At 40.4% G+C, this 27,790-nt stretch overlaps 1 protein-coding gene across 8 annotated transcripts in view; it reads left to right on the top strand.

Annotated features, from left to right (window-relative positions):
• ECPAS (Ecm29 proteasome adaptor and scaffold) overlaps positions 1–23,762 on the top strand; it is a 111,042-nt gene extending 87,280 nt beyond the window's left edge. For 7 of the 8 annotated variants that reach the window (XM_044940443.2, XM_044940441.2, XM_044940439.2 and 4 more), the window contains 16 exons: positions 521–642; positions 2,228–2,378; positions 4,113–4,178; positions 5,491–5,580; positions 6,333–6,399; positions 7,092–7,183; positions 7,263–7,329; positions 7,563–7,754; positions 8,649–8,857; positions 9,707–9,750; positions 9,849–10,041; positions 11,572–11,710; positions 14,406–14,511; positions 14,718–14,806; positions 17,108–17,179; positions 20,516–23,762. In XM_044940443.2, the coding sequence (XP_044796378.2) occupies positions 521–642; positions 2,228–2,378; positions 4,113–4,178; positions 5,491–5,580; positions 6,333–6,399; positions 7,092–7,183; positions 7,263–7,329; positions 7,563–7,754; positions 8,649–8,857; positions 9,707–9,750; positions 9,849–10,041; positions 11,572–11,710; positions 14,406–14,511; positions 14,718–14,806; positions 17,108–17,179; positions 20,516–20,655 (1,839 nt within the window). In that variant the 3' untranslated portion in view covers positions 20,656–23,762. The remainder of the gene's footprint in view (positions 1–520; positions 643–2,227; positions 2,379–4,112; positions 4,179–5,490; positions 5,581–6,332; positions 6,400–7,091; positions 7,184–7,262; positions 7,330–7,562; positions 7,755–8,648; positions 8,858–9,706; positions 9,751–9,848; positions 10,042–11,571; positions 11,711–14,405; positions 14,512–14,717; positions 14,807–17,107; positions 17,180–20,515) is intronic. The other variant, XR_006550161.2, reaches the window with a different exon arrangement.
• The last annotated feature ends 4,028 nt before the right edge of the window (positions 23,763–27,790 follow it).

Here is a 27,790-nt window from a genome sequence, read left to right as displayed (position 1 = left end):
CTTTTTGAAACTAGTTTCCCATTTGCATTTTGTTTTGTGGTGTATCAGGGCTTCTAATGTGTTCTAGCTGTATATGCCTTGCTGTAAGTCACATTATTAGTACGTAGTAAAACTGGGTTTTAAACCCAGGTGTTTCTCCTTCCACATTTGTGTTCTTGACTTCTGTGCTATGCTGCCGCCCAAGGTTATTGATGATCATCATAGTGACAGTACCTTAAGCCTCTTCAGAGTGCTTTCTTAAATGGTTTCTCATTTCATCTTCAGCTGTTGCCTGTTTGACAAATTACAAGACCAAAGCTTAGAAAGTAAAATGTGTTACCAGATTTTCTGTTTAGTTATTGGCAGCCCTAGGATTCAACCCCAGATCACGAGGTCTTCGTTTTCTCTCTGTGGAATGGTAGAAAGTGCAGCATCACTTACTCTTTTCTGTGGCTGTAGGAAGTAGGAAGTGTTTTGTCAGATGAGTGCTTTATCAGATGAGGGTTCAGGTTCACTAATTTCTGTGCTCTTTGTCTGTGAGGTCTGTGTGAAAATGTGTGACCCTGCCAAGGGAGCAGCTGGCCAGAGAACCATTGCTGTCCTCCTGCCCTGCCTTCTGGACAAAGGAATGATGAGTCCTGTGACGGAAGTTCGAGCCCTCAGGTTTGAATCAGCTGATGAGATGAATATACTGGACTTACTGAGTTCTTAGCCATCCAGTAGAAATTGGATTTCTTCAAAGGTTAAGATTCTGAAACATGTGGAGAAGGGAGTTGAGGAGAATCCATTGGGGTGACCCAAGAGTGTGTGTGAGAAGTGGCGAGTCAGAACATTTTTGCAGAGACATTCTCTTGGGAGCCTTGCTTCCGCCCAGCGTTCTGCACCCTGCCTCAGCCTTGAGGGCGGTGTGCTCTTTTCTCGTCACTGGCCTCTGCCCCCAGCAGGCACATCTTGTTATGCCTCTGTTAAGCAAGGTCTTGGGAAGCTTGCTTGTTGATTATATTACTTAGTAACATTTCACCGATTATTAGATTTAAAATAAGCTGTTTACTACCTGTGAAATATTCAAGAAACAAGTATTTAGATCTATACGGCTCTTCTAAGTTAAAGTCAGTAGTGAAAGATTCTAGTTTCGTTTTTTTTTTTAAGCTAGAATACTATCTAGAAACTTCATGAATTCCATTTTTATTTCACTCTTTATATTAGATCAAATTAATAGTATCAACACTCTTTTGTGGTAATCAAGTAGTTGGTTTGGGAAAGTTCTTTTTAGAAGGATTCAGCTAAGAGATGCAGAGGAATGATAAAATTAGGATACCACCATTTTGCCGTCATCAGTAAGATGACCCAGCTAATGATCGTAAGTGGCTCTGATTCCACTGGTGAAAGGCTGATGGGGAGAATTACAATGGATGGTTGGTTTGTGCTGACCAAACTTCAACCCTCTGATCACTCTTTAAGAGCACAGAAAAAGATAAGCATCCTAATGTGATGGGATAGGACATGACAGACCATCTGTGAAAGATTCTTATTTTAAAAAAAATTTGAATTAAACTTGATTTAGCCTACAGATCTGTATAAGCTACAGAGGAACATGTTAAGTGATACCATCAGAATACGATCAGTGAGGACAAATAAGTTATAAGAAAAAAAGAGGAAGGAGGGCACTGTGAAAAAAGATTCAGGAAATGCAGTAAATTGCAGTGTGTGGATGGACTCTGGATTCAATTCCGTCAAACCAGCTCTTAAGGACATTTGTGAAACCATCAGGGAAATTTGGATATTAGATGATATGAAAAGAATTCTTAATATTTTTGGGGTGTGAAATGGTATTTTGATGATGATAAAGAGTCCCTCTCTCTTGGTGACACGTAGTGAAGTTAAGTTAGGGATTATGCTTCAAAATACTACGACGGCAGGGGTAAAAAATATATGTGTGATCTGTATGTATGGTGGATGGATGTATAAGTGAGACGGGATTGGCCAAAGGTTATTAATTGTTGAACTGAGTGGAGAATATAATAGAATTTCATTTATGATCCTCTCTGCTTTCATACATGCGTGAAATTTTCTTTAATCAAAAGTAGAAATAAAACCCAGAAAAACAACACAGAGCTAAGACCAGGCTCTGAACCCAAGGGAGTATGTTCCTTAACGCAGGTAACTGCAGGATATCCTCATGATTAGACTTGTAGGGCTTCTTCCTTTTGTTAAAAGAACTCAAGAGTTGTGTTTTGTGTGTCTGTAGTATCAACACCCTGGTGAAGATCAGCAAAAGTGCAGGAGCCATGTTGAAGCCACATGCGCCAAAACTCATCCCAGCTCTGCTGGAGTCCCTAAGTGTATTGGAGCCCCAAGTTCTCAATTATTTGAGCCTCCGGGCTACAGACCAAGAAAAGGTGAGTTGACAGTACAAGTGTATTGATAATTATTGTGAAGGGAGAGCCCTGTTAAGATACTGAATAGGTCCTCCAGGGTCCTTGGTCAAACTTCACAACTCAAATGATACTTTCAACACTCTTGAAACAACTTGACTCCTATAACCACATGCAGTGTTTTTTTAGTAATGGGGTGGGCAGGGAGAGGACTCATATACTATTATGTGAAGTGAGTGAAAAATGACACTTCTATCCAAAAAAACACATCAGTGCATTTATTTAACAGAGTTTTTGGTACATGTTTGTTTATTTTTTAGGGGTTAAGTCTACACCCTCTGAGTCTTTTTCTATGAACCATTCTTGCTCTACAAGTCAAGAGGATGTCTAGCTAGACTTTGGCATGGTTCAAAAGTATTTTGCTTTTTTAGGTATACTATAGTTCCCTAGTCTCTTAATCAGAGTTGTGGGTTTTTTTTTTTTCTTTAAATTACAGATGAAATATATTTAATGTGAAAAATGAAAGCAACACAGAAGTGTAGAAAGTATTCCCCTAGGAGTCCCCTCTTCTCTGGCAGCACAGTGTCGTTCCTGAGGACACGCTGTCAGCAGTTCCCTGTGTCTTCTTTCAAGTTCTTTTGTAGTCACGGGCTACAAAATCAACAAACACAGTAATTTAGAAATAGAATCAAGCTACAAACGTTGTTCTGCAACTTGATTTGTGTTTTTAACAAAATACCATGTGTGTGTGTCGATCCGTTTCATTCTTTTTAGTGCGTGTGTAGTGTTCTATAGTGAGGTTGTTTTGAACTTTTGTGTGGGAGATTTTATAATATCAAAAGTTACAAATGTTCTGTTTTCTCCACGTCTGTGCCAGCACTGAATAATATCAGTCTGATAAGAATCTCATTCTAATTTGCAGTTTCCTGTTATTAGTGTTGTCCATTGTCTTTTCATATTTTGTTAGCCATCTGTATTTATTTTGTGAGTTGTATTGTTTCTTTTCCGTGTTTATTTTTCACTTGTTTATATTTTTGCATTTGTCTTTGTTAGAACTATCAAGCTCCTGTCATATGATTGTAAAAGCTTTCTCTCAGTTCAGTGTTTGGTTTTTAACTCACCTAAACTGTTCTCTTCTCATTCCCTTTGCCTCTGATACTGCTCTTTCTTCTTCGGTCATTCTTCCCTCTTTCAGCAGTAATCTTGCCCTTTCCTGTGTTCCCACCTAATAAGTGTTGAGAATGAAAAAACGTGAATTATAGTTCAGACTTTGCAGCCGTAGGCAAGTCACTTCTGTGTGCCCAATTTTTCTTGTTTATTATGTCTGGATAGTGTCAGCCTCTCCTGCTCCCTAGTTCTTGGACTAAAATACCACATGAGGGCCCTTTCCATAGTTAAAGGAAAACATGTATAAAAATTAAAAATCATGTCTTAGATGGAAAATTATTTAATCTACTTACTTACTGGATGGAAAACCTGAGGCTCCAGAAGGCTGGATAACTTGCTCAGAGCCATACTGGGGTGTGTTCTAGCTGTGGTTAATACTGAACTGTCGTCTGCATGTCTAACCTGTGATGAGATGCTGCCTTTACATATCTATGATTGAATGCAGGACCGAAGATGTTATTTAGACTTGTGTTTTAATTTGTTGTATCTGTATATTCTTTAAAAATATTTCTTAATTTGGCAGTCTCACCCAGTGGGAGTCTGCGGAGGTTCTTCTTAATTGATCGAATGCCCTTGTATTTGTGTTCTCAGGCTGCAATGGATAGTGCCCGACTCAGTGCTGCCAAATCCTCTCCCATGATGGAAACAATCAACATGGTCAGTGCCTCCTATAATGAGAACATTTGTTGGCTTACTTTAGAGGGTAGTGTTCAAAGTCTTCAGGTTCCAGTGCACTGAATGAACTAGAGATTTAAGGGACGAATCAAGCAGCTGTTGTGACTCTAGTTGTTTCTTAAGAATTCTTTTTTCTTCTCCTGTATTGCTAAAGGAACACATACTTTCCCCAATACTAGACTCCCATTAGCCCAGATTTGTCTTATGCAGGGAAACAATATATTAAAATATTTCCCTGTAAATCTGTATCTGTATATCTTTTGTCCTGCCTGTCTAAAGAAAGGTTCAGGTATTCCTCTCTGCCTGAGCACCGTCTTGGGGACCTAGGAAGTTGTAAGCTGGAAGTGTTCAGAGAAGTAGACAGCAGAAAAGGTAGGGAGAGAGAACTGAGCACCTTTGATAGGTTGTTCAGTTAAAGGAAGGGGATTTGCAGAAAAGAGCTGCTTGGCACCAAGTTTCAAAGTTCCAGTGTTCGTGGAGTCGTAGATTAAGAGTCCCTAAGGTCACAAAAGCCGACTCTCCTGTGCCTGCCCTGGAGTGGTTAACTGAGAACTCAGGAGCTACTGGAAATTGTGGTGCTAGGCAGATCGCAAGATTAGACAAGAGAAGAAATTCTTCTAGCGCTTACTGGGGAATTATTATCAAAATTTGGTGTAAAGATGTTATATTTTAGTTGGATGATGGGGGAAGAAAGCTTAAAGAAATAGAAATAGTTAGCAAACTTCTTATAGATGTGTTCATCAGTAATAGAATGTAGTGGTTACACTTTCAAAAGAACAGTATCACAAATTCAGCCTAAGAAGTCAACTTTAATAAGATGGCTTGGTAGGGCAGGCCTCCTGAAGAAGGTCGGTTTTTATCTGGATTGATAAAGAGGAAGTAGACCCAGAGAGATCCTTTCTTCTTGGGTGCTCATTATTTATTTTCTCCTTTATAAATTGGTGCTTTTTATTATTTTTTGTTTCTAATGTTGAACCACTGATAAATGGCTTTCTTGTGTGTAGTATAATGGTGGTTTTAACACTGAAATTAGAGCAAAATCAAACCAGTAGTTTTTCAGCTTCATGTCAAAACCAGTCGGGTGCATAGTTGACGTGGGCAGTTTTCTTGGGGGAAGGGGTGTGGCTAGTTCCCTGACCAGGGATCAAACCTGCTCCCTCTGCAGTGGAAGCTCAGAGTCTTCACCACTGGACCACCAGGGAAGTCCCGGGCAGTTTTTAATTGAAGATGTGATACTGACTGACTGACTGACTTATTTCCTTAAGTTAACTTTATATTTATTCTCTTCCCAAAGTGCCTGCAATATCTTGATGTGTCAGTGCTGGGTGAGCTAGTTCCTAGATTATGTGAACTGATCAGAAGCGGTGTAGGTCTTGGAACCAAGGTAAGCAAGTGTATTTTTTACCAGAGAAATTTGCATCTTCTTTAGTTTGGGCCACAAACATAGAATAGACGTCATGTGTGAAATACATTTTTTTTTCCCTTAAAACCTAATACTATTTTACATTAACTATTTTGTTTCTGTGACTGCATTAGTAACTTAAAACATGTAACTCACTCAGAATATAAAACATGTGACTTACTCAGTAAATATCGTCTCCTCTGTCCACGGGAATTCTCCAGGCAAGGATACTGGGGTGGGTTGCCTTCTGGTCTCTCTATGTGCTTACACAGTGCCCTCTCTAATGGCCACATTATTCTCTTGTGTGGCTGGAACAGCATTTATTTTAACCCATCAAGGAACATCTGATTGGTTTTCAGTTCTTTTGATTCTCCACAAAGCACTGTGATGAATGTCCTTGGACACATCTGAAGCTACTTCCTTTGGTTAAATTCCTAGAACTGGAAATGTTAAAACAAGAATGGATGGGGTGGCAGGTTGCTCTCCCCAGAGATCATGTGAGTCTGCTCCTCACTTGCAGTGTATGAGAGCAGTGTGCATTTGTGCAGCAAAGGTTCCTGCTGGAAGTCTTGAAGAAAATCTTCATGTTAGTAATTTAAAGTAAGAGTTTTTCCTAGATGGTCTCTTGGAGGGGCTGTTAGGCTTTGCATATTTCTTTAAATCCCTGACTCCTAAAACAGAGTTTGATAGAACACTGACATCAGACTTAGACGTGTGCCTCTGTGACCCTGCAGGGAGGCTGCGCCAGTGTCGTTGTGTCACTGACCACTCAGTGTCCCCAGGACCTAACGCCGCACTCGGGTGAGTTTGTCCAAACCATGTGGGCGATGCGTCCGTATGGCCATGTCTAGTGTGACAAGGTTTTAAATGGAAAAAGAACGGTCATTGAGCCACGCTTGAGATACTGTGTACTTATTCCCTCAAGCTCCCCTGCCTCTGCCTTTATCTCTCTTTGCAAGAGGTACAAGATGATCAAGTTTAGCACATTTTCACGGGTTTACAGATTTTATTTCTTGCTGGTATAAGGAGGTGAAAGTATCTCCTCTTCTGTAGGATTTGTAATTTTACATCAACACTTTTATCTTCTTGGATTGATTTCCAGGTGGGCTGATGGACTTGTACAAAAGTACCTCAGTCTCATTTTTGCAGCTTTCCCCCCAGTATTCTAGACACAGATTATTATTTGTTTACTTTTATTTCTTGGGCACAGTGTGCCATCTGCAGGATCCTAGTTCCCCCTGGTACCTCCTGCATTGGAAGCACAGATTCTTAACCGCTGGACTGCCAGGGAAGTCCTGATGCAGTTTAATTTTTAATTTTACACCAAGCAAAGAGAAGCAAATGGATAGTACAGATGTAATGTGCAAGGGCTCTAGGCTACCATGGAATAAATCAGATACTAACTACAGGTTTAAGTTTTGTTTGGGTCCTGGGAACAGAGCAGAGCGTTCGGTCAACCAGGTGTCAAGATTTTCCTCCTTTGTTTGTGCCAGGTAAACTCATGAGTGCTTTGCTTAGTGGCCTGACTGATCGGAACAGTGTAATTCAGAAATCCTGTGCATTTGCCATGGGCCATTTAGTTCGGGTGAGTTGAATTTCTTACTTAGTTAAATAAGTATAGTGGCATAATTATAGAGAAATGACTGGGATCGTTTCTCTTCCAGACCTCACGGGATAGCAGCACTGAGAAACTCCTGCAGAAGCTCAACGGCTGGTATATGGAGAAAGAAGGTGCCTTTCTTTTCCTACTTCAGTTACTGTTAATTTAGATGTAAACAGCCTGATGAAACAGGACAAATCAGGTCTTACCCTTTCTCATTTTATGTGCTCTGCGAGGAACACTGCTGGTTGATTTTACTGGTTTGGTTTGTTGTGGTACAAGTCCTGCAGTGGTCTGTTTCAGCCAGTTACTCTTAAAGACAGTACGTGTCATGAAGATTGTGGGCTTTTCTGCTTCTTTTTAGAACCCATCTACAAGACCTCTTGTGCTCTGACTATTCATGCTATTGGACGATACAGCCCCGATGTACTGAAGAACCATGCCAAAGAAGTTCTGCCTTTGGCATTCCTAGGCATGCATGAAATTGCTGATGAGGAGAAAGCAGAAAAAGAAGAATGTAACTTATGGACTGAAGTGTGGCAGGAGAATGTCCCTGGTTAGTAAACAGTGCCTATGAATTAAACTTGTTCCTTAAGAACCACAGTTGAAATTTATTTTTCTCTTTTTTTAAAAAAAACTTGTACTGGAGTATAGTTGAAATAAAATATTGTGTTAATTTCTGCTATACAGTGAAGTGAATCAGTTATACATACACCCCCTCTATTTTATATTCTTTTTCCATATAGGTCATTACAGAGTATTGAGTAGACTTCTCTGAGCTATACAGTAGGTTCTCATTAGTTATCTGTTTATATATAGTAGTATATATATATGTCAGTCCCAATCTCCCAATTACCCCTCCTGCCATACCCCTCCAGTAACCATAAGTTGATTTTCTGCATCCCATTGTTGGGATTTCTAGCTCACTTTTTATTTGCAAACTTCTGTAGTTACTTTTCCTGGCACCTTAACAGCGTGTGTCCCGTTGGGTTCTCAGCCTGTCCAAATCGCTGAGTTCTCAGGTTGGCGCTCAGAGCTCTTTTCTTTCCTCTCTCATTGCTGGCCATGTGAGAGAACAGAAACCGCCCTAACACAGCAGAACTTTGCTTATTTCAGTTGAGAGTGAACAGTGATTTTTCTGTTGCTCTGAGTAATGTTTTAGAGTAGTGCTTCTCCACTCTGCTTTTCACCTGGACCCACATTCATGGGTGACAGCCCACCTGTGGGTGCACCCAAGTCCATAAAGTCCTGCTGCTGTGAAGACTCCTCACACCCCTCGTCCCTTTCTCTTCCTTTGAGAGAGGGATGTGATGCAGTGTCACTGTTGAGTCACTGCTTTAAACTGATGTTCACGACTTTTATTCCAGACTTAGGGGAAAAAAAATCCATTAGTTTTGGGGGTTGTTTTGGTCACTTAAAAGTTGCTTTAATTTCGCTTTTCATAATCTAGGTTCCTTTGGCGGCATTCGGTTATACCTGCAGGAGTTGATTACCATTACCCAGAAGGCTTTACAGTCTCAGTCCTGGAAAATGAAAGCGCAGGGTGCAATTGCCATGGCGTCAATTGCAAAGCAAACCAGCTCCCTGGTACCTCCGTATCTGGGAATGATACTGACCGCATTACTACAAGGCCTAGCTGGAAGAACGTGGGCAGGAAAGGTAAAGGAACCATTCATGCCCAATTAACCTAAGGTATCCTTAAAGGATTATGACTTCATCCTTCACTTTTCATTTTCTATAAAAATTAAAATGCTGTTTTGTGGGACAAAAGATGGATGGTGTTTGTGAACCAGACAGATTTCCTAGGCAGTGGGAAGCCCTGGGTAAACTTTGATTAAATGTGGTATTTCATCAGAGTATAACCCACATGTCCTTGAATAGTGCACAGTAATGCTGGGGGTTGATTTTTATTTATCCTGTTCAACTTTCCAAGGTAAGGCTTAACCCAGGTGTTCATCCTTTTGTCCCTGTTGACCTCATGAGCAGACCATCAGGATTGGGCATATGTGAAATTGAGTGGCCAGGCCAGTGTGTCTAAACCCCCGAGTTCAGGATGCACGTCTCTGGGGCCTGTGAATTGGTCATTTTTTATAGACGTTGGTGGTAGGTTAACACAGTGACTGTATCGTGGTGAGCATGAGACTGTGGCATCATATATAGTCTGCTTGGCATGGTGGAAGCCCTGGTGGCCCATGCAGAGCTGTAAATGAAGTGGGGGCCTCAGAGTCAGAACCAGTTCTGATTCCATTGTTAATGCTTCTGCCTCTATGCCCTTGGGCAAGTCGGTTCTCTAGGCTTCACGCGGTGGAGATGAGGACAGTTATCCTGCTTCCATGGTCTGGAGAAAAACTCTGTGGTGTGCTCGTTAAACGAAAAGTGTGTTATCGATGTGGTGACTGGTTAATTTTTGTTGCCATAATTTTTAGATACTTCTGAGGTAGTTGTAGTCATGTGCAGAGAATGTAAATGACACATGGGTGCTTATCTTTTCCTCTTTCAACCCTTTAGGAAGAACTTTTGAAGGCCATTGCCTGTGTGGTGACAGCTTGCAGGTAAATGTTCCTTCAGTGAATCAGACGCCATTTCTTAAACTGAGCCAGAAAGCTGCAGCCTTTATTAATTGTTTGATGCTTTTGTGTGGGTCGTACAGTGCAGAGCTGGAGAAGCCTGTGCCCGGTCAGCCCAGCACAAATGAAATCCTGCAGGCTGTTCTGAAGGAGTGTGGCAGAGAGAACCCCAAGTACAAGATTGTAGCAATCAGTTGTGCAGGGGATGTCTTAAAGGCCACCAAAGAAGACAGATTCCAGGAGTTTGCCGACATCGTCATACCTCTCATCAAGAAGGTAATGCCTGCCCTCTTCTTTCAGGTCTCGTTTATAGTTTAAAAGATTTTTTTAAAAAAGGAAAAGATTTTCCTGTGTCCTCTTTGCACGTTTTATTAGGATTCATGTAGCTGCAAATTGCAGGAGATCCCAAAACATCATGGCTTTAAGCAAGACAGACGTTTGTCTCTCACATACTAGTTTTGGGAGTCTGGCTCTTTACAGCTCCCAGCTCTGCTATCCCTGGGCGGTGGCCACTGTCTTCACAGTCCACCGTGTGTCTGCGTTCCAAGCGGGTGATGGCAGAGGAGATGGAGAAAGAATGAAAGGTCAGAGTAGGCACATCAGATCTCTTTTAAGGGCAGCTCCTGGAAACTGTGGCAGGGCCTTTTCACTTCTCCCGTCGGTCAGTGCTTAGCCAGATGGCCATACCTGGCTGCAGATGAGGTTGCAAACAGTAATCTTCATTTTAGGTATCCATTTCCCCTCCATGGGATAATGGTGGAATTTTTTTTTTTTTTCAACAAAGCAGAGGGCTTCCCTGGAAGTCCAGTGGTTTAAGACTCTGCACTTCAGTGCAGTGGGTATGGATTTGATCCCTGGTCAGGGAACTAAGATCCCACATGACATGTGGCATGGCCAAAAAAAAATAAAAAACAAAGCAGAAAGATGAGTTTATTGCAGAGATTTCATCCTGAGAGGCAAGACTTAGGGCTGCGGGACCAGTGAGTTCCTGAGTCTGGTGTTGGAATGGACAAATAGTCTCTCTCCTGGTGGGAATGAGCTTTGCGTTGCAAGTCTGGGCAGCAGCCAGCCCAGGCATCCCAGAGTGAAGACAGGGAGCTCAGTGTGCCGCTGTTGACTGCCTTTGCTACAGATTGGGTGACTTTGATCAAAAATGGACCTTGATTTCTTTTGGATAATGAAGTTCTTGTTTTTAAAGGTTGGACACTGATTCAGAGAAAGAAGGGTATGGTTTACCAATTTTTTTTTTTTTTTTTTTTTTTTTTTTTGAAACACAAAATATTTTAAATAACATTTTTATTTGGTTTCTTGTGTTGCTGCTATTTTGCAGTTGTAAAAAAGTTGTTTAAATAATTTCTGTTACATACATAATGGTAGTGTATGGATTTGGGAGCCCTGTATTTTAAATGCATTATTTCACCAGCCAGCTGGACAAGTGACCTCCCAGCTTGTTTCCTTATCTTATAAAGACAGAGTTTGGATTTAGATCATTACCGAGTTCTTTCTCCTTTAATTCCATGACTGTAATGCCACCCTTTGTGTGTTGTGCTCAAAATACTATATATACAATAGGTTTTTTCACCTTTTCCCACAGAGTCCTTTACAGGATCACCCAAATTTATTGGAGAGATGTAGTCTTCCTGTTCAAAATTCTTTTAATGAATAGGGCGACCCATGGTAGAGAATTTAGCATTTAATTCCTGGTTAATATCTCATACTCTGGTACCCTGAATGTTTTAATAGTATACTTGTAACTTCAAAGAAAAAACAATTTTTAATTTGCTTTCTTTTTCTTTTGCCTTCCAGAACTCACCTGAAAGCACTGGAGTCCGGACTACCAAAAATGAAGATGAGGATGAGAAGGAGAAGGAGCTCCAGCTGGAATCTCTGCTGGGCGCCTTTGAGAGCCTGGGCAAAGCCTGGCCCCGCAGTGCGGAGACGCAGCGTAAGCAGCGGAGCCTGCGTTCCGAGGGGTGCTGCTGCAGTCAGGGGTCACCTCGTGAGAGCGGGGCGTCCTGTGTGACGCTTGAGAGCGGGGCGTCCTGTGTGACGCTTGAGAGCGGGGCGTCCTGTGTGACGCTTGAGAGCGGGGCGTCCTGTGTGACGCTTGAGAGCGGGGCGTCCTGTGTGACGCTTACAGCTGCCGTTTCCTGTGGGGCCTGACTGAGGAATAGAGAGGGCTGTCCAATATAAATGTTACTTCTGTGTTGACAAATAATCTCCTTGACTATTAATTTGGTATGGCTGCTGTAACATAGTCCTGCAGGCTGGGTGGCTTCCTTCCTCAAAGTCTGGAGACTAGAAGTCTGAGATCAAGATATCAACAGTGTTGAGGTTTCTTTTGGGCTCTTTCTCCTTGGCTTGTAAATGGCCCTCCATGTCTCTGTGTCCTAATGTTCTTATATCTTATATACCAGTCGTCTTGGATTAGGGCCCTAATGATCTCTTTGAAAACCGTCTCCCAGCACAGTCACATTCTGAGATACTTGGGGTTATTAGGACTTCAACATGTGAATTTGTGGGAAATGGCAACCCACTCCAGTATTCTTGCCTGGAGAATCCCAAGGACAGAGGAGCCTGTCAGACATGACTTAGCAACTAAACCACCATAACAACTGTGATACATTCTATGTAGATAATTTGACTATAAAAAGAATTCTGTTGGTCTTGTTTATGGCACTGTATTCTGAGAGATCCATGGAACTTATTAGTGGGGTCTCTCTGTCTCAAAATGAATGGCCTTGTTGCTCAACCTTCAATAAGCAAATGAAATCTGTCTGCCTGAGAAACTCGTAATTTTCTGAGAGATTTGCAGAATTGAGCATAATCTTTCCAAGTGAAAAGTGAAAGTTGCTCAGTTGTGTCTGACTCTTTGTGACCCCATGGACTATACAGTCCATGGAATTCTGCAGGCCAGAATACTGGAGTGGGTAGCCTTTCCCTTCTCCAGGGGATCTTCCCAACCCAGGGATCGAACCCAGGTCTCCTGCAATGCAGGCGGATTCTTTACTAGCTGAGCCACAAGGGGAACCCAAGAATACTGGAGTGGGTAGCCTATCCCTTCTCCAGCGGATCTTCCCACCCAGAAATTGAACCAGGGTCTCGCCTGTATTGCAGGTGGATTCTTTACCAACTGAGCTATCAGCGAAGGTTTAAATAAATAATAAACCTTTACTCGCGGGTTAGGTTGTAGTTAGTAGGAGTTTGCCTTGTATTGGTTCTTGCAGTGCATCCTACATCTGAATATTCCTGAATCTTATGAAAAGCATCGTTGACTCTGATTCAGTTCAGTTCAGTCGCTCAGTTGTGACTCTTTGCGACCCCATGGACTACAGCACACCAGGCTACCCTGTCTATCCCCAACTCCAAGGGACTCTCAAGAGTCTTCTCCAACACCACAGTTCAAAAGCATCAATTCTTTGGTGCTCAGCCTTCTTTATGGTCCAGCTCTCACATACATACATGACTACTGGAAAATCCAGAGCTTTGACTAGATGGACCTTTGTCGGCAAAGTAATGTCTCTCTGTTTTTTTAATGTTTTGGATGTATCTAAAATCACACTCAAAAGTGTCATTGAGCCTTGCCATCCTTTGTGTGAACTTCAAAAAGTATATTTGCTATGTATAGGATGGGTTTTCCCAGAGATACAGATTTGTAAGAGGTTTTATTTCTTGGTGTTATGTTTGGATTGCAGTGGAAGCCCACTTATTTGATTTCATTAGGACTATTAACTTTTGCTTGATAGGTGGAAAAAATTCAAATAGGGAGTTATATAAAAAGATGACACATATACAAGGCAGTCTTAGTGTAAGGAATAGAGATGTACATTCACATACAGGGGAAGGGCAAAGGGCTTTGAGAATTTCTTCCACACTGGCTTCTCATATACATCTTACTCATCATCTTCAATTCCTGGTTTTATTTCCTTTTTTTGTTGTTGTTTTTATTTCTTTATAGTAGAGAGAGAAAGCACAGTTTCTTAGGAAGCGGTTCAAATGCAGAATCTAGATTCTTAACCCCTATCTATCTTTACATTTGTGAATCTTACTAAATTCTGTAGCATTTAAAAAATAACTACTTTGTTGAGTTTTATGCTCCTCTTTCATCACTTAGCAAAATATTAATTACATAATTATAATAAGAGTGCAGTTGGCATAACAGATTTGGAATAAAGCACCATTGATTCTAGTTAAGTCTGCAATATGCATAAGCTTGTGAGTGTCCAGCAAGGACCCCTGGCCTCCAGAGTCCTGCTTTCTTTGGCCGTCATTTAGGGTATTTTACAGGGAAAACACAGTGTGGTTGACTGTCAGTTCTGTAGAGAAGGATATTGCCTTGACAGTGAATAGTTATAACTTTTGAATAGTTATATACGATTTGAGGGTAGGGGGAGCATATTTCTGATCAAGGAAGTTTGTGGGAATTGAACAGTCATGCTGAAGTGTTTTTGAAATTTCATGACTTTAATTAAAGGCATTTGTTTTTGTTTTTTCACTTTTTCCTCTCTCCCTCTCTCTTCCACTTACCCCCCTCTCTGTTTGTCCCTCTCTTCCTCTCTCTTCTTTGTTTCTCTCACTTGCTCTGTCTCTTGCTTCTTCATACTCTGTCCTGCTCTGTCCCAATCTGTCTTTTTTCCCAGGTTGTTATCGTCAGGAGTTGTGCAAACTGATGTGTGAACGGCTGAAACTCAGCACATGGAAAGTGCAGCTGGGAGTCCTACAGGCGATGAATGCCTTTTTTCAGGGGTAATTCGCTTCATAGTTCACTCATTTATTTTACTTTCCCCTTCCCCTTAGCATCTTATGTATAATCAGTGGAATTCTTTTAAATTTCAAAAAGCTAAAATGACATCATAAAGTAATACATACAGATAGGAGTTGTTTGTGCCAGAAAGGCTTTAGAATGTTTCTGAAATAACTAGTATTTGGATCTTGCTTTCTGATTTGTACAGATTAATGCTTTTAGAAGAAGAACATGCAGATCCTGAGGCTCTGGCTGAAATTCTCCTTGAAACTTGTAAATCAATCACATATTCTTTAGGTGAGTGGTAAACTGATATGGTAAAGAGTCCGCCTGCAGTGCAGATGACCCCGGTTGGATTCTTGGGTCAGGAAAATCTGCTGGAGAAGGGATAGGCTACCTACTCCAGTACTCTTGGGCTTCCCCTGTGGCTCAGCTAGTAAAGAATCCGCCTGCAATGCTGGAGACCTGGGTTCGATCCTTGGGTTGGGAAAATCCCCTGGAGAAGGGAAAGGCTACCCACTCCAGTATTCTTGGCCTGGAAAATGCCATGGACTGTACAGTCATTGGGGTCCCAAAGAGTCGGACATGACTGAGCGGCTTTTGCTTTCACTTTCAAACTGACATGGATAAGGGGGTTTTCATTTTTGTCCTACCTTGTGCTGGGAACTAAATTCATGGAACCAACTACTGAACTCATCTATTTAGTAGACTCAGTATGTGCCCCCAAACTGGAATGTATTAACCTGAAACTAATTAGAATTTCAACATCTAGATTAGAAAAACCTTTGTGATCAGTATTTTTTAAAACCTTGTATTTGGAAATAATTTCAAACTTAGAGAAAAGTACAGTAATAGTGCATATGATACTTGTATACGCTTTACCCAAAGTCACCTGTTAACATTTTGTGCCAGTTACTTTGATTTGCCTTCTGTACACATGTAATACTTTTCCCTGAACATTTGAAAGTATGTTGCTTACGTCCTGCCCCTTTTTTCCTAAGTTCTTCAGTGTGCCTGCTTTTACATAATTATAGTATAGTTACCAACTTCAGATAGTGTAATGATGTAGTATTTTTAACCATTCATATTCTAGGTTTTCAGTTGACTCAGTAATGTTTTTTATATAATTTTTTCCTCCTCTCCTTAAGGAATCTGGTTCAGTCATTTGGTGCATTTATTGATAGTTGTCATATCTTTTTAGTCTCCTTTAATCTGGAATGCTTCCTTGGCCTTTTTCCATCTTATATGACATTGACAATTTTGAAGAAAAGCCTCAGCTTGCCCCGCTTTAAAACTAGCGTGTTTGTCATTTGCTGCTTTTCTGGTGTTTCCCTGTGATCAGATCCAGGTTATGAGCTCCCAGTTGTGCTTCTCTGTAAGTGGTGTGTCCTCTCCCATCAAGAGGCACACTGTCCATCTGCCCTCATTGGCGAGGTTAATTGTGATGATCCAGTCAAGGTATCACTCAGTTTTCTCTGCTGTATGGTTACTGTTTTTTCCCATTCTGTCTGGTAAGCAGCCTGCGGGAGAACATATTTTAAGACCATTCGAATAACCTGCTCCTCTTCAGAACTGTGTCTTCTAAGCAGTCTGGGAGAAGACACTTTAAGACCATGTACATGGACTGCTGGTTTTCAAAATATCTCCTCTAGGTTCAGCATGCATTGATAGGTTTTCCTGAGCCAGCTTTTACTAAGAGGATTTTCCAACTCTAGCACTTCCTCTACATTTACCCTTTGACAACTGATATCTTCTCATAAGCCAGGTCCCTCTCCTGAACTCTTTATTAATCTGTTATCCACATTGTTTCATGCATCCCTTTATTTCCCTATTGGTTTATAATTACTTTCCTGAATTAATTTGTTGCTCAAATTATCCCAAATTTGGCCAGTGGAAGCCCCTTTGAGCTGACTCCTGTGTCCGGTTGTCAGCTCACCACCATTTTTTAAGCATTTGTGTACTTCGTAGCATAACAACCTGTCATAACCTCATTTTGTTCTTTCTTTGACTCAGGTCTGGTTATGTGTCAGTTTCTTCTCTAGACAGTTTCACTGTGAGCTAGATGCTCCGTGTAGAGTAGACACCAAGGAAGCATATTTCACTGGTGATCCTTGGAGGTAGCCACATGGTTTTGGATAAAGAACTGGCAGCTAAGAAACGTGCTTGTGGGGTCGGGTCCCAGCCAGGTGTCCCTGAGTTGGCTCTTTACCCCTGGGTTGTATCGTGTTCTTTGCTAAAATGAAGAGGTCATGAAAGCCTTAAGACTTTCTTAGGTATCCTATGAGGTCAATATGTGTTTGAGATACTGTCTTTTGATTTCTGACTTCTAAAATGGGTCCTTTAAATATTGCCATTTATTGTGGAGATTGGTATATTTCACTGATGGCTTTTTTTTTGAAGTAAGGAATATGGACTTATAGCATATTTCTAATATTTGGTGATAATTGGCAAAGGGATAATTACTTAAGAATAGGTATATCTTTTTCTGAATTTATAATTTCTGAATGTCTTTTTTTCAGTAACATTAACTTAATCTTAAAAGTACTGTTTGTAAGGCATATAAAATGAATAATGTGAACTATATGATTTCCTTCTTAGAAAATAAGACCTACTCATCTGTGAGAACAGAAGCTTTATCTGTGATAGAATTGCTGCTTAAAAAACTTGAAGGTGAGTTCTTGATACTTCTGATTGGAGGATTGGAAAGCCAAGGAGACTTTATGGCAGATGTTTTAGGAATTTTTTTATTTTCTATTTTTATTTTTAATGAAGCATATATTCCAAAATGTAAATTAGTATATTTGTACATGAAAGTTTAATATACATAGCTAAAACCTTCAAACTTTATGAAGTGTTAAATTTGGTACACTTCTATTTTATATACTTTTAATGCACTATGAACTGTGATTATCTCAATAAAGTTTAGTTTCCAACACAAAAAACCTCAAATAGCCAAAGCAATCTTGAGAAAGAAGAATGGAACTGGAGAAATCAACCTGCCTGACTTCAGAATATACTACAAAGATACAATCATCAAGACAGTATGGTATTGGCACAAAGACAGAGGTATAGATCAATGGAACAAAATAGAAAACCCAGAGATAAATCCATGTACCTATGGACACCTTATCTTTGACAACAGAGGCAAAATTATACAATGGAGAAAAGACAATCTCTTTTACAAATGGTGCTGGGAAAACTGGTCAACCACCTATAAAAGAATGAAACTGGAACACTTTCTAACACCATACACAAAAATAAACTCAAAATGGATTAGAGATCTAAATGTAAGACCAGAAACTATAAAACTCCTAGAGGAAAACATAGGCAGAACACTCTTTGACATAAATCACAGCAAGATCCTCTATGACCCACCTCCCAGAGTAATGGAAATAAAAAAAATAAATGGGACCTAAGTAAACCTAAAAGCTTATGCACAACAGAGGAAACTATAAACAAGATGAAAAGGCAGCCTTCGGAATGGGAGAAAATAATAGCAAATGAAATAACTGACAAAGAATTAATCTCAAAAATATGCAAGCAGCTCATGCAGCTTAATACCGGAAAAATAAATGACCCAATCAAAAAATGGGCCAAAGAACTAAACAGACATCTCTCTTAAGAAGACATAGAGATGGCCAACAAACACGTGAAAAGATGCTCAACATCACTCATTGTCAGAGAAATGTAAGTCAAAACCACAATGAGGAACCACCTCACACCAGTCAGAATGACTGCCAACAAAAAGTCTACAAGCAATAAATGCTGGAGAGGGTGTGGAGAAAGGAAACCCTCTTACGCTGTTGGTGGGAATGCAAACTAATATAGCCACTATGGAGAACAGTGTGGAGATTCCTTAAAAAAACTGAAACTAGAACTGCCATACGACCCAGCAATCCCACTGCCGGGCATCCACACCAAGGAAACCAGAATTGAAAGAGACATATGTAACTCAGTGTTCATTGCAGCACTGTTTACAATAGCTAGGACATGAAAGCAACCTAGATGTCCATCAGCAGACGAATGGATAAGAAAGCTGTGGTATATATACACAATGGAATCTTACTCAGCTATTTAAAAAAAAAAAAAAAAAGGCACATTTGAGTCAGTTCTAATGAGGTGGATAAAACTGAAGCCCATTATACAGAGTGAGGTAAGTCAGAAAGAAATACCAGTACAGTATATTAATACATATATATGGAATTTAGAAAGATGGTAATGATGACCCTATATGCAAGACAGCAAAAGAGACACAGATACAAAGAACAGACTTTTGGACTCTGTGGGAGAAGGCAAGGGTGGGATGATTTGAGAGAATAGCATTGAAACATGTATATTACCACATGTAAAGTAGATGACCAGTCCAAGTTCAATGCATGAAGCAGGGCACTCAAAGCCAGTGCCCTGGGACAACCCAGAGAGATGGAGTGGGGAGAGGTTTCAGGATGGGGGGACACATGTACACTACACCCGTGGCTGATTCATGTCAATATATGGCAAAAACCACCACGATATTGTAAAGTAATTAGCCTCCTCCTGAATATTCATTGGGAGGACTGATGCTGAAGCTGAAACTCCAATAATTTGGCTACCTGTGTGAAGAACTGACTCATTTGAAAAGACTGTGATGCTGGGAAAGATGAAGGCGGGAGGAGAAGGGGACGACAGAGGATGAGATGGTTGGATGGCATCACCGACTCAATGCACATGAGTTTGAGTGAACTCCAGGACTTGGTGATGGACAGGGAGTCCTGGTGTGCTGCAGTCTATGGGGTCACAAAGAGTCGGACACAACTGAGCTGCTGAACTGAACTGAACTAAAATTAATTAGTTAAAAAAAAAAAAGATGTAGTTTCTGTAGTGAATCTTGAGTTAGTCTGGGTTAATTACAGCAGGCGGCTGACAGTGGCAGGGCAGAGCTCACTGCACTCGTGTCAGTAAACAATGGCACACTGAAAAGTGAAGTTAGGAAAACACGTAACAGTTAACTTCCCGAATCATCAAATTTGATTGCAGTTTTCTTAGTTGATTTTTTTTTTCTGTTTTCCTTTTTAAAAGCTGTCTTATACAGAAGCGATTTTATCTAATGGTCTGTTCTATCACTGGTAACAGGAGACTGGTAGCATTTCTCCAGTAGTGTATCTGCCACTGACTTCAGAAGGAGGCCTCTTTTCTTTTTTTTTCTGTTTCCTGTTTTTTATCATTTTAGCCATATGAATAAAGAATGAGGAAGATGGAACAGTTTTCTGTAGAGCCTTATGTATTTGCTGTTTCTCATTCTGTCTCTGTCCTTGCCTAGCAATTAAAGCATCTCTCAAGGCTCCGTCAAATAGGCCGTTTGTTTCAGTAGCATTGCACATCTCATAATCCCATTTTCCTTGTTGAAATGAAAGCTAGGAACTTAGATATATCCCTGGATTCTCATGTTTGCCACATATGTATGCGTACATTCTAGATGAGGAAAAGGAGGCTAAACAGTGAAATATCTAGCTTGAAACTCCATCATCAGAACATATCAGAACCTCATAAACAAGATTTAGTATCTGACATACTTTCTGAATTTCTGAAATTTTGAGCATGCATGTAGTTCTTCTATGCTTCTCTTAAAGGTGTAATAAAGTTATCATCTGTTCAAACTGTCTCTACAGTTTTCAGATGTATTGATTTTTTTTTTTACTGAGCTTATCTTACAAAGATATATTCAGCTCAGTTGCTGCAATGGCTTTTTGTCACTGTGTGCCCTGTCTCCTGAGTGGCTTCAGTGACCCTTCATTCTCGTTGTCCCAGCAGCTCTGGAGGCAGAGGATGAAACCCCCGATAGGCCCTCAGGTTATTGTCAATAATTAGATTCTGAGACAACTATTAAACCTGTGATCATTATATGCAGAACAGTTATTGCATTTACTTCAGGGATAGGATGTGTGGCATAAAAGCAGAAAGAATAGTTTGGGGTTTTCTGCTTGCTTCTTCTATAAGGATTCTTTTGTGTTTCTTCTTTCCGTTCAGAATCGAAACAGTGGGCAAGTCTGACCCCTGAGTGCAGAGTGGTCCTGATTGAGTCTTTAGGAGCCATGGAGACAGACAGCAGACCTGAGCTGCAGGAGAAAGCATCGTTACTGAAGAAAACACTTGAAAGTCTGGAGTGAATTAGAAGGGGAAGAAACAAAACAAGTGCCATGTTCATTGGGGTTTGAAACGGTGGTATTCTTTGAAAAACCAAGTGGGGAAAAGTAAAGATTAATCTGTAGCATGCATCATTCCTTGGCTGAAATAAAAAAAAAAAAAATGCCTTAAATTTTGTTCCTTATTAGCTTTATTTTACTCGATGTTTTAAAAGTATCTGGACTGGATAAGCTAAATGGAACCTTGGATGATATTTGAGAGGTGGTTGTAGGTGAAACTGACAGAAATAGCTGTTGAAAGAGTTAGAGCTGTTACTAAAGGAATAGACAAAGTTACAGCGGGAACCTGCATAAAAATCTTAGAACTGCATCCAAATTTTATAAAGTCCTTTCAGGAAGAGGGGCTGTGTAAATCACTTAGTTTAACCCTCTTCTGTAACCTGAAGAAACAGGCTATGAGATGATGTAGCTTCCGTTCGGAGGCCTGTGCCGAGGCTGGAACCTGCATGTTTGATGACCTACCCAGGACACTTTTCTTTTACACCCTGCTGCCAATCAGTGCTAACCTTGACCTGCCTGAGAAATTCCCAAGATGAGAAGGTACAGCCGTCCTGGCACCAGAACTGAACTGACCCATTATGTAAGCACTCTTGGATTCTTGAAGTTCAGAAGCTGAACATTTGTCTTATCATTTGTTTAGATGGTTGGCTTTTTGAATGGTTATCTACCAACCTTACAGATTGAGAGGGAGGGGAAATTCAGTTTCTATGTGATAATTCTAATTGTCCTCCTTTTAAAAGCAGATGAAGGTAGGTTAGGACAGAAGTGTTCATTCTGTGGTGTGTATTTTGCAAAACTCCAACCAACAATGATATCGTAAGTGCTTTGGTTTATATCATTTATAATCTCAAAACTGTAAAGGCAAATTAAAATTTTCTACCCACTTTTATGCTAACAATATGACTGTGAGACAGAAAGAGAAGCATTTTAATTAGCCATCTGGGAATAACATGATATCATTCAAAGTAAGTAATTGCAGCTAGGGATTCTTTCTTTCCTTGTACTGCTCATACTCCTGCCCAGGGATGTCAGGTAAGGGGGAAAGAAGTTTAAATAAGTGTTTATCAAGGTGAATGGAGAACCCTCTAGCTCACCTTGGATTCCAAGCACAAAATTGACTTTCACTCAATTCTGACCCCTTACTGATGTTAACAGCAGGGTGGAAATTCCATGTTGTTATTTTTGGGGGCCTCTGTTAACCAAAGTGGAGCTTCCCAGGTGGCGCTTATGGTAAAGAATCCATCTGCCGATGCAGGTGATGCTAGGGACATGCGTTCGATCCCTGGGCTGGGAAGATCCCCTGGAGTAGGAAATGAATTTTCTTGACTGTGACCCATAGTCAAAGTAACTTTTTACATCATGACCCAGAACTCTGTGTGTTTGTATGTGTGTGTGTGTGTGAGACAGAGACAGAGGATGAATAGAAAATCTTTAACTTAAATAAAATGTTTTGTGAAATGATATACTCTTAAGTGTGATCTGCTTTGATCCCTCCCCACTAGCTCCCCACCCCATTCTGAATGCCCTTCAGACCCACTAAATTCATTTTCTGACTCATAAGTGGGTTGTTATAGTTTGAAAAACACTGCCCTAGATAGTACCTAAGCCTAGCTGTATATGCTATGTTTTGGGGTTGCTTCTGATTGGAAAAGGAGTTTACAAATGAAAATTTAAGTGTTTATTACCAGAATATCCTCCTAGCTGATACTAAATATAATTGTGAGTTTTGGCAGCATCATGAATTTTAAGTAAACTATCATGGATTTCCACTTGAGAGTGGTGTGTGTTTGGGGAAGAAAAAATCAACCCCATTTTTTAGAAAGCGTATGTCCTCATGGAACTTGGTGTTTTTCAGATCAGTATTTCCCCTTCCACTAAGTGCCCTCTGACTTTAATTTTCACTACCTGGGATACTCTTCCTAGGCAAGAATGCGGTGTAGATCAGGTATTATCAGAAAGTAAGAGTGTAAGGGCAAGAATTGTGCTCTTGGCTCGTATCAAGTTTAAAACCTCATCAGATTTTATGCTTTTTAAACTTTTTGTTACTCAATAATGGGAATTTCCCATGGTGCTGAGAGAGGTGCTAAGATACTTGAAGCTTAGTGCTAGTGAATTAATTTGTTTTAGTTTTCTAAGCACATTTCTAAGTTTTACACTTACTGCCTTCATCTTGACCAGCCAAGTCATTCGCACAGCTGGTAATGTTATTCATGGTCTCCCGATGCAGCTTGTGTTGGTGTGCATATGCGCACGTACATTTATTTAGAAGAGTTAATGAGAGTTTGTAATTGTGGAATGGTGATACTGGTGAACAAATGGCAAAAGGACCTGTGAACGTCTGTATCTTTGGCCTTCACTTTCCAAAGCTATCTGAAACAGATCTTTATTATTTTTTCCCTAGGAACATTCAGTGCTACTCATCACATAAGCAACTGATTTAGAGGGTCTACTGAATTCCTTATTCCTGGAATACATATCGTCACAAATTTAACTGATAATGTGAAAAGAAGGTACCTGAAATTTGGCAATTGGAAATCAAAACAAAGTATAAAACTTGTCTTTTTGGTGATAAAGAGCAGCCACTTCTGTAATGTCTGTGTCAAATTTACAATTGCCAGTGTGTCTGCCTGTAATACAGCGTACCCGCACGACAACAACCGAGCGCCACAAATCCCCATTGCTTTGCCCTCCCATCTCTTCACTTGTGTATTCACTGATGAGAACAGCAAAGGAAACAAGATGTGACTCTGTTGGTCTGTGCTCTAGGAGCAGTCGCACTGTGTGAACACTGTCTGCCCCCCGGGGGATGTTCCTATCTGCTGCTGCCACAATATAGTCATGCTGCTTGTGAAGTGCAGGGAGTTGTTTTGACACTGGCACCCACTGTAATGTACAAACTGTTGTTAATGGATGTATATGTAACAGATTTTTGTATTTTATATGCAAAGTCTTCATAGAATCCTCTGCAATATGTACTGAGCTAGCAAAGCATGTGATAGTCTTGAAAGGAAAATCCTTCTGATGCCCAAGGAGATACTAAGTGGTGAATAAAAGCTGCATGATCAGTTCTTTGAAGTGGTCCATTAATTTTTACTGGTTCTTTTGGAAAAGAGTTCAACTTCCAAGACATTGCTTAGTTATTCTTTAAAGACCAAAAAAGGTCCTACTGCCTGCCATATTGTGAGCTACTTCTAACCAAGCAGAAATTGTTGGCTTAGGTGTCTGGGAATTTCAAGGCAAAATAGGAACAGGCAAGACACCTGAATAATTGCTGTCAAATACCTGGAGAAATGCAATCATTGAAAGATTGGATTTTTTGATAAAAGTAATCCCAGATGCGGTTCTGCTTTTGATCAAGATTAACATACCTGGCTATATACATAAAATATCAGAGATTTGGTTTCATCCTATGTTGTAAATGGACACCAAAGTTTTAGGCTGTGGAAGATAGGCTTGAAGGTGAGAGATAACTTGCTCTTTCTCTCATAGCAGATAACAAGCCTTAGATGCTCCCTTTTCTGTTATGCTTTTCTTTTTCCCGTCAAACTAGTTTCAGATGAACTGATTAGAATAACGGTTGAGTTTTTTTTTTAAGTGGAACGTTCACAACTAGAGATACGAAAATCACTAAAGGAAAAATCTCATTGATAAAGGCAAATATACAGCGAAGGTAGTAAAGCAACCCTATGAAAAGCTAGTAGGAAGGTTAAAAAAGTAGTCAAATCATACACAAAACAAAAATGTAAATATGTAAATAGTAAATGTGGAACAGGTAAAAATGCAGAGTTGTTAAAATGCATTCAAACTTAAGGGATCTGCAGTTTAATCATGTATTTGTATAGAGTGCTGTATATAAACATAACCACAAACCAAAAAGTATATAATAGACACCCATACGGAAAGAAGAAATCCAAACAGTACTAAAGATAGTCATCAAATCACAACCAAGCAGAGCTAAAAAAGGAAACAAGAAAGAGCTACAAAACAACAAAATATCAGGTGTTCTTTTGTATATGTAACTCCCAATATAATACTTTAAATCCTTTGACAAAATAACAATCTTTAAATCCCTGGAGAATATGGATTCACAAAATGTATCCTATTTTAATTAGTTTTACCAAAGGTTTTAATTTTGAGATCAGCCCACCAGTTCTGCCCCCAGCTTGCATAAACTCGTATGCAAAGGAAACAAGTCTCTAATCCAAAATCCTTATCAAGTTCATACTACAGGTTCTCACACATACCCTTAAATAGTCTGAATTCCTGCCAGAGACTCCATGGGGTATAAGAAAATGACTTGTTTTAGGGCACTAAGTTTTGGTTACTTTGTTAGGAAACAATAGGAAACTGATAATTCTGATAGTAAATTTTCCTACTATGTTGGAAAGTCACTTAAAATCTACTAAAGGTGATGTAAGCATGTTATTTCACACACCAGTTTTCACTCCTAATTATATATACTCAGACTTGTACCAAAACATACACATGCAAGTTTGTAACAGCATTGGTTGAAGTAGCCAAAAAGTGAAGCCAATTAAAATGTCTAGTGTCTAAAAACAGAATAGTGGATAAAGTATGTTATGATCATAAAATAGACTATGATATAGCAGTAAAAAATGAACAAACAGCAGCCACACTCATCAACATGGATCTTGCAAGCCTACTATGGAGGGAAGGAAGAAAAATGTGTACTGCTTAATGGCATAAAATCAGCAGGTGATGTTCCATGTGTGCTTGAGAAGAATGTGTATGTGGATTTGTATATTTTGTTGGATGGTGTGTTCTATAGGTTGTGTTAAATCTAGTTGATTGATAGTGTTGTCAGTCTCCTATATCTTTATTGATATGCTGCTGCTGCTGCTAAGTCACTTCAGTCGTGTCCGACTCTGTTCGACCCCACAAACGGCAGCCCACCAGGCTCCCCCATCCCTGGGATTCTCCAGGCAAGAACACTGGAGTGGGTTGCCATTTCCTTCTCCAATGCATGAAAGTGGAAAGGGAAAGTGAAGTTGCTCAGTCATGTCCGACCCTCAGCGACCCCATGGACTGCATGCAGCCTACCAGGCTCCTCCGTCCATGGGGTTTTCCAGGCAAGAGTACTGGAGTGGGGTGCCATTGCCTTCTCCGTATTGATATGCTACCTAGTTTCTTTTTTTATTTTTAATTTTATATTGGAGTATAGCGGATTAACAGTGACAGTTTCAAGATGGACAGCAAAGGAACTCAGCCATACATATACATGTATCCACTATTATCTAGTTTGTTTTTTGAGATTTCAGTATTAAATTCTTCAACTATTACTGTTTGTTTTTTTTTAATTTTATTTTATTTTTAAACTTTACATAACTGTATTAGTTTTGCCAAATATCAAAATGAATCCGCCACAGGTATACATGTGTTCCCCATCCTGAACCCTCCTCCCTCCTCCCTCCCCATTCCATCCCCCTGGGTCGTCCCAGTGCACCAGCCCCAAGCATCCAGCATCGTGCACCGAACCTGGACTGGCAACTCATTTCATACATGATATTTTACATGTTTCAATGCCATTCTCCCAAATCTTCCCACCCTCTCCCTCTCCCACAGATTCCATACTGTTAATTGTCTAGTTCTCCCTCTGTCAGTTTCTGTTTTAAGTGTTTCGGGGCTCTGCTTTTCATATGTGTATATGTAATTGGTATGTTATGGCAACAAAGGATGAGATAGAGTGTATCACCATTACAGTGGACATGAGTTTTAACAAACTCTGGAAGATAGTGAAGGACAGGGAAGTCTGATGTGCTGCAGTCCATGGGGTCCAAAGAGTCGAACATGACTTAGCGACTGAAGAACAATAACAAACTGTTACGTCTTCTTGATAGATTGACCTTTCTATCATTATTAAAAATGGGCCATATTTTCCTGTTTCTTTAAATGTCTCATTTTTTTTTGTTGAAAACAGGACATTAAAACATTATATGGCAAATCTGGAAATGGGATTCTCCTCCCATTGCACAGTTTGTTGCCACTTGCTCTGTTCTTTTCTAGTTACTTCCTGAACCAATTCTGTCAAGTCTCAGTTCTTTATTGGACTTGATCACCTAAGTCTCTGTTCAGTTAGCCTGGTGGTCAGCTAATGATTGGACAGGGATTTCCTTAAATGCCTTGCGAACCAAAAGTTCCCCATTCTGGCAACTACTCCTGTTCCTCCATTAGCCATAGGTCCATTACCAAAGACTGTTGTATTTTTATGACTTTACCTGAATTTTTGGGAATAACAGAGGGAGTAGAGAATAGCTAAGACCTGCCAACAGCCTAAAATTCAATATAAGATATCTCTGTTTTTATAGATCCTTACTTAGCCTTCCCTCTCAGACCCTAAGGGCTCAGTCCATCTTCCCTGCTTTGTTGAGCAGCTTCACCACCTCATGTGGATGATGAACAGGAGGGCCACGTCTAGAAAGGCTGGGGCGGGGGGTGGTGCCATTGTAGATTCCCTCACTACCAGCAAGCAGCCGTCCACATGTTTGTCCACGTGTTCATTATGTGTTCGTGCACGTGTTCAGTGTTGTTGCACCTCCAGGCCCTGTTTAGTTCAGTTCAGTTCAGTCGCTCAGTCGTGTCCGACTCTTTGCGACCCCATGAATCACAGCACGCCAGGCCTCCCTGTCCATCACCGACTCCCGGAGTTCACTCAGACTCATGTCCATTGAGTCAGTGATGCCATCCAGCCATCTCATCCTCTGTTGTCCCTTAACCTCCTGCCCCCAATCCCTCCCAGCATCAGAGTCTTTTTCAATGAGTCAACTCTTCGCAGGAGGTGGCCAAAGTACTGGAGTTTCAGCTTTAGCATCATTCCTTCCAAAGAAATCCCAGGGCTGATCTTCAGAATGGACTGGTTGGATCTCCTTGCAGTCCAAGGGACTCTCAAGAGTCTTCTCCAACACCACAGCTCAAAAGCATCAATTCTTCAGTGCTCAGCCTTCTTCACAGTCCAACTCTCACATCCATACATGACCACAGGAAAAACCATAGCCTTGACTAGACAAATCTTTGTTGGCAAAGTAATGTCTCTGCTTTTGAATATGCTATCTAGGTTGGTCATAACTTTCCTTCCAAGGAG

This window comes from Bubalus bubalis, chromosome 3 (genome assembly GCF_019923935.1).
Source record: "Bubalus bubalis isolate 160015118507 breed Murrah chromosome 3, NDDB_SH_1, whole genome shotgun sequence".
Classification (NCBI taxonomy): Eukaryota; Metazoa; Chordata; class Mammalia; order Artiodactyla; family Bovidae; genus Bubalus; species Bubalus bubalis.
Note: the sequence above shows the minus strand (reverse complement) of the source record. Positions and strands in the feature narration are given on the sequence as shown.